At 36.1% G+C, this 7,130-nt stretch overlaps 1 protein-coding gene across 1 annotated transcript; it reads right to left on the reverse strand.

Moving 5' to 3' along the window:
• Window positions 1-698: 698 nt before the first annotated feature.
• Window positions 699-3,726, reverse strand: LOC102208228 (uncharacterized). Its single transcript, XM_005728952.1, has 4 exons — window positions 3,614-3,726; window positions 1,515-1,814; window positions 1,149-1,433; window positions 699-784 (listed from the first exon to the last, which is right to left on the reverse strand). The coding sequence occupies exons 1-4, from the start codon at window positions 3,669-3,671 to the stop codon at window positions 702-704; spliced, it is 726 nt and encodes a 241-aa protein (XP_005729009.1). The 5' UTR covers window positions 3,672-3,726; the 3' UTR covers window positions 699-701.
• Window positions 3,727-7,130: the final 3,404 nt, after the last annotated feature.

Raw genomic sequence — 7,130 nt, forward strand, 5'->3', positions numbered from 1 at the left:
TATATAGTTAAGAGAAGCCTTTATTAGTCTCACATGCGGGACATTTTTGGTCATGGCAGAAAGTACAAGTTTAAGAGCAGTAAAAATTAAGAAAAGAACAGCAGCCATACTATTGTAATGACCACACTGTAACCTCTGCATATTTACAGAATATACACTACATATCAGTTTAACACTGACATTTATCATCTTATATAATATTTGAGTAGTTTGAGGTATATTTATGATATATTTACGGACAACGTGCATCTTTAGGTAGATAATAGACCTTTTTCTCCTCTGTCATTCTTCCTTGTGGTCTTTAACTTTTTGTTTTTGTTTTGTTTTCTAAAAAGGGGGGAAGGGAAAACAACAAAATTAATTAATGAATTTCCTTCTGAACACTTCTCCATCTTTGTTTTATAATTTTGATGGCTTTATTGTTATTTGTTTTTACTTGATATTGTTATTCATTTTTAATTGACTTCTTAAATCTCTCACTTCAGAGTGAATGAGCACAGTTATAAACACACACACAGAGCATACACAAAATTAGCTCATACCTGCTGTACTAAAGTATATCTTAATCTGGGCTTCCCATGGCATTACCTAATCATAAGAGGAATGTGTATTTGTATAAAGTGTATGCTTAAACGGAAAATATAATTTTTGTGTACCTTATGTATCACCAATTCACTAAAAAAAACATTGGAACTTACATTTCATGATGCCACAAAGGTTATGAAGAGAGTCAGCAAGAAGAGAACAGAAGTCGAAGCTGCATTTATGATGGCTCCACTGGGAGCTGTAATGAAATTAAATTGTTATGTCACAGAAATTTTGGTTAAATACTTGGATTTATTTGCAAAGAACAAAAAATATAATAGCAGTAAATCTTTTACTGATCATTACAATATTACATTACATACCCCTGGTTGTGGCAGTTTGCTTAAACAAGTTCTTTAAGAAGGCAATACAGATTTTGTTGACAACCATTCACAGTCGGTGGTCAGTTCACACCTACATTCAATTATCAGTTGAGTTAACCCCACAAACTACATGTCTTTGGAGAAGTAGTTTGACATGGGGACAACATGCAAACACCACACAGCAAGGCCTTTAAAATCTGGTTATTTCAGTTTTTCATTCATTATGACCGTTATTCTCACCTGTCTCTGTTTCACAGTAAGATTTGAGCACCTTCATGGTTTGATTCCAGCTCACTTGGTTGCTGTGATTACAGAAAATGGTGTCTTGCTCCAGGTAAACAATCAGAGAGGAAAATTTTTTTGTGGCCTCCAAATCCCTTTCTTCTGCATGAGCGCAGTTTTTACCATCACATCTAAAACTACTGCTGATGTTAAAGTCCACTGTGCTGCAGGTCACAGTCAGGTCACAGGAGTCTGAGCTGTTGGACACAGGGTCCACTGTCAGGTCAGCAGGAGTCACTGGATCTGCGGAACAACAGGTGTGAAAGTATTAAAAACAGGTCTATGATGTGTGAACATTTCAAAATAATGAAAGGAGAAACCTACCTTGAACTATGACCTTGTATTGAGCTACCCTTTGCTCTTGTTCGTTGACCACAATTGCAGTATAATCTCCACTGTCACTGTGTTGAACATTCTTTAATTTCAAAGAGCAATTTGGTCCAAACAGCTCAGCCTTTCCTGCATATTTGTTATACACGAATGGATCTTTATTAAAAACACATTTAGCTATATTGTTACTGGAACTGTATTTCCAGAACAAATCTGTCTGTTCATCAAGTGTAACAGGTTTCTCTGTATCCAAGTGTAAGTCCTTTCCATGCAGCACAAACACATGTTGGAGACCTAAAAGAAAACAATTAAAAAATAGAATTAAAAAACTTAACAACAATAATAACAACACTAATATCAGAACCGTGTGCATGAAGCTATATATTGTAAAATTTACTAAAATGACAGAAGGTTATGTCAACTTAAGATCACAAAAAATTAATGTGGAATAGTATTTAATTCTCCTGTCCAAAAAACATGTCAGTGCTGACTGTGAGGCAGGCAGAGTCAGACCCAAATGCGGGAGTTGGAAACAAGGGAGGTAAACTAAAAGGCAGTTTTATTGCTAAACTTAAACATAATACAGAATAATGCAGACTGAAAAACAAGGAAAACATAAGTGTGTTGATGCATGCTCAACCATCCAGGTAAGGAAATCCCAAAAAGTTCATTCTGATCATCTGGATGCAGCGTTTTTACTGATCCAAGACTGAAGAAGTCACTTGGATGAGTGACAAAATGTTGCTGAAAACGTTATATCCAGATGAACAGAATCAAACTTTTGGGTAAATCTATGAGTCTTCAGGGACGACAGACTGCAAGGAAGGACACAGCAAAGGACAAACGGACACAGAGACGATAAATAACAGAAGGGAATTAACATCATCAATGAACCAAGGACTAGAAGCAAAGACAGCAAACAGAAGAACCAAGAAACAATATCATAATCATTATACAAGGCTCAAACATAGATCACACAGTTACAAGGATCCTGGTGTAGAAAGTAATATTAAATAAATAACAACAGCTCATCAAGCTTAAACGTGCTGCTGCTCCAAATGCTTAACCAGACCGCTGACAGGTCTCGCACAGCCGCTCTATCACGTGACGCATACTGCTCCGACTGCTAAGGTCATGAGCTGGGTTATGCAATGTGCAAGTTTTGTGAGGTGCTTTTGTGATATTTAATGGATCGGATTTCATTTTCCATCCAGTAATTTAGGTCAGTATCGGAGCGATACCGATACTGTATATCGGCTCGGTCCATCCCTAATGTAGGCAATGCAATAGATACATTGCTGAAGCTAAACTATTTTTTTAATACTGTAAAATGTCCTGAAAAAACTATGTGAAGTACATTAACTGTGTTTTTCAAAGGGTCCATGAAAATACTGGGTAGTTTAGCACAAAGGTGACAAGTCTATAACAGTTTACAGTAATACACTATGTTTAACTGGTGGAACAGAAGCTGAGGTGTTCGTAGTCATTATCAGGTTACTTCATGAGTAGCAGAGGTTAATTTAACTTTAAGCGGATGGTGCCGGTTAAGGTCACACTAAATTCCACCTTGATGTTAACCTGTTATACTGCTCGGGAGTTTAATATCCACGAAGAACAGTAATTATGAAGCAGCAGCACAACTCAGCTGACCACACCCCATACACGAGCTTTATTTAGGCTTATTTCAGAAATAAATCGGATTTATTGCTACGTGATTCTTTTCTCCACACTGAACAACTACACTTGAGCATTAGGTTAGCTGCCAAATCCCACTAAAACCCCTGACTATACAGATTATCTTGCAAATCTGCAACAGCTATTTTTTCATTCCCTTTCTTTGTTTTTGTTTTGTTTTTTCTGCTTGTGTTTTAAAAACAGATCTTCAAACTGAGTAAAACAATGATAATTTAGAATGAAATAAAGTTTCTATTCCTACACATATTACAGCTTTAATAACGCTCCACTTTTATTTATTTATTTATTCATTTATTTATCTGTAGTATGTCTTACGTGTAGTCACCTAGATTTCAAAATAAATATACAGCTCCAAAAACGTATTAGCATAACTTATTAGTATACAAATTCATCCTTACCTTGTATTTTACATGAACACAAGCATAAAACAGCTCCAAAAAACACTATGCGATCCATGACTTCAGATCCATGAAATTACTTCAGTCTGGAAAAATGAGCCACTCCCTGTACAACAGGATGAGGAATTATTGCAACTTAGTCCTTGTTCATCCTCATATCATTCCCCCGCTTTCTTCGGTGGGACGGACTAAGAGAGGAGTCGAAAAGAGTAATCCAGGATGTGCATCCACGGTTATTTCCCGATGTCTCCATCAGATGTCAGGGTGGAGCTAATAATTCTGTCGGTAAACAGTGAAAACGTTTGAGGGAAAGGGGAGTTTCTGTGGGTCGTGAAATAGAAGCTTCAATAAGGAAGCTCTGTAATCATTCATCCGCCTGCTTTCCTGGCTGTTCGGCTGATAGTCTGTCCTTTATTTCATTACCTGTTTTCCACGCTGTCAAACTCGGTACTGTCATCATTACTGTAATGCAATCACATTGACAAAATGTGAGAGGTTATAGAATAAAATGATAAAATGTGTGAATAACCATTCATATCACAAAAGTTATCTTCTAATTCTCAGTTAAATTACACAAAAAAATAACAGTAATAATATACTCAATTTGTAAACCAAATGTTTTAATGCATGTATAAGAATGTTTTTGTAAGTGTATATCATTTTAAATTGTTTTAAGGATTTCATGTAATAACAAATAACAACAAAAAAGAGGTTTTTTTTCTATAGAAAGCAGATTAAGAGACTGAAATTGGTATTATTTTGTATTATTATGTTTTTTGGAAACATAAAAGATAAAGCCTCGCATCCTTTTTTCAGATAGCGGCACTGTTGTTTTGCTGTGAGGGAAAAAGTATGAAAATAAATAACAAAATTAAATTGTAGGACAATTTAGAATGGAAGGTTGTAGAATCATAATTTGACACTAGTTTGTTTTTCATTTTCAGCCCAGTCCTGTATACCTCAACATTTTCAGAGGATATCTTTTCTTTTCTTGCTTTAAATTTAGTTAAACTACTTAATAGTGACTTGTGAATAATTCAAGGATATAAAAGGCATCTAGTTCGAGGGATGAACAAGTGTTGTGTTGACACATAACTGAAAAACAGCAACAAAAACATTTTCATATCTCTTTAGTCTCTATGAAAAACATCATTAAAACACAGTATGATAGGCATCAATTTGTATTTTTGAATGGGGATTACCTGAGAACCACCAGAAACATGAAAAATTTAAGCATGGTGTGGAATTTGAAGATCTGAAGGACAAAAGAAGTGTCAGACCTAAAAACTATCTACAGCAGATGCGCAGTATCTGAAAGCAATGTCCTTAAGAAATGGGTACATTTATTTTCTTTTTGTTTTAAATTTAGGTAAACTACTTAATACTGACTTATGAATCATTCAAGGATATAAAAGGCATCTAATTCGAGGGATGGACAAGTATTGTGTTGACACATAACTGAAAAACAGCAACAAAACATATTTTTCAGATCTCTTTAGTCTCTATGAAAAATATCAGTAATAATACAGAATGATGACCATCAATTTGTATTTTTGAACCAATATGGGGATTACCTGAGAATTGATAGCAAGAAACCTGAGCTATTTCAGCATGGTGTGGAGTTTCACCTAAAAAGATCTGAAGGACAAAAGAAGTTTCAGGCCTAAAACCTATCTACAGCAGATGCACAGTATCTGAAAGCAATGTCCTTAAGAAATGGGTACAGCAAAGACCTGACACAGGACTTGAGAGATGCAACTGGCCTTTCAGATAATCCATCTACTGTTCTCTGAAGCTTCAACAGAAGTGGTGTCAGTAGAAAGCATGTTATAAAGAAGCCATAGGGTAAGGGAAACAGAGAGAAAAGGCACAGGTATGACAAAATACACAAGAACTGAGCTAAAAATCTTATGGAATGATCAATACAAATGAGAACATTTTAGTTTAAATAGTCATCACTTTGTACAGAGGAGGTCAGAAGAGTGGTACAGTGGTGAGTGTCTGAATGGCAATGACCAAAACAAGACTCCTAATGCAGTAAAAGGATAAAGGGAGAGAAAAAAATCCAGAACATTCAGTCATGACTGACCACCCCAGAGGCTGCATCTCAATGTTTTTGAAGCACTGTGGGATCATCTTTATGGAAAATGGAACAAAAGGCAGACAACATCCAAAGAAAAGCTTTTAATGTCCTTTATCCTTGCCAAGTTGAGTTGATAAAAAAAAAGTGGTGAGACAAAAAAATAACATGTTTATTTATGTTTAAATCAATACATTATACTTGCACAGGTTTCAATAAAATGCTGCACCTATTACCTAATTTTACAAGCAAAATATGAAGAAATAAGGGGTGACTTAAGACTTTTGAAAAATAAAAACATATACAGTCATGTGAAAAAGAAAGCTTTGACTCTATGTGTAAAAAAAAACACTTTTACTTCTTCCATTTAAAGTCACATGAATGTTACCAGGGTCTAAATTGTAAATGTTGAAGTAACACTTCTTCAAAATATCAAGTATATATTCATGTGAAAAAACTACACTTACTGCCTCTATAAGAATTAAGAGGTTAAGTAGTAGCCAGGTGCTCCTAATCACATGCAATTCTTGGAAAGCTAAATTCAGTGTTACTAAACACACTCAGGCCCGATTACTGGCAGAACTGTTGATTCACTTAAAGAGAAGCTGTCTGCCAAACTGAAGCAGGCTAAGATCTCAAAAAGTAACAAACCATGCCACGATCTAGAGACACCTGAGAAGCATAGTCACTGACATCTATCAGTCTGGAAAGGGTTACTAAGCCATTTTAATACTTTGAGACTAGATGAACCAAAGTGAGAGCCATTTTACACAAATGGAGAAAACTTGGAGCAGTGCTGAAGCTTCCCAGGAGTGACCAGCCGACCAATATTACTGTAAGAGTGCACTGACCCGGAGTAAAGAGGTCACAAAAAAACTAGAACAACATTAAAGATCTCCAAGCTTCATATGTCTCTTTAAAGGTCAGAGTTTATGATTCAACAAAACAGAGACTGGGAAAAAATGACCTCCATGGGAGAGTTCAAGGAGAAAAGCACAGCTGATCAAAAAGACCACAGAAGGTTATCTCATGTCTGTGAAGAAACAAATGAAATTGAGAAGTATACGCACACACACACACACACACACACACACACACACACACACACACACACACAGACACACACACACACACACACCTATGCACTTATAATTAGTGTCAGTGTCACCTGGTTCAATGTGGTTCATGTGACATATGCTTTCAGGTGCATTTACAGACATCCAAAGTTAAGTGGGAAGCATGTGATCAGTGACCTTTAGGGGATATGGGTCATCATACAGGTGCCAATATGTAGGGACAAAGAGGCCTCTTTCTAGAGGACAGAAAGATCTGTGGGACATTGACATTATATACAGTGGGGCAAAAAAGTATTTAGTCAGCCACCGATTGTGCAAGTTCCCCCACTTAAAATGATGACAGAGGTCAGTAATTTGCACC

Source organism: Pundamilia nyererei, unplaced genomic scaffold (assembly GCF_000239375.1).
Source record: "Pundamilia nyererei isolate P.nyererei 1_Seehausen unplaced genomic scaffold, PunNye1.0 scaffold00031, whole genome shotgun sequence".
NCBI classification, from domain to species: Eukaryota; Metazoa; Chordata; class Actinopteri; order Cichliformes; family Cichlidae; genus Pundamilia; species Pundamilia nyererei.

Coding starts and splice junctions, on each gene's coding strand:
- LOC102208228 (XM_005728952.1), bottom strand. CDS start 3,671: ATGGATCGCATAGTGTTTTTTGGAGCTGTTTTATGCTTGTGTTCATGT. Junction 1,815..3,613: donor GTGTTCATGTAAAATACAAG/GTAAGGATGAAT, acceptor GTTTTCTTTTAG/GTCTCCAACATGTGTTTGTG. Junction 785..1,148: donor TTACTGTGAAACAGAGACAG/GTGAGAATAACG, acceptor ATTTCATTACAG/CTCCCAGTGGAGCCATCATA.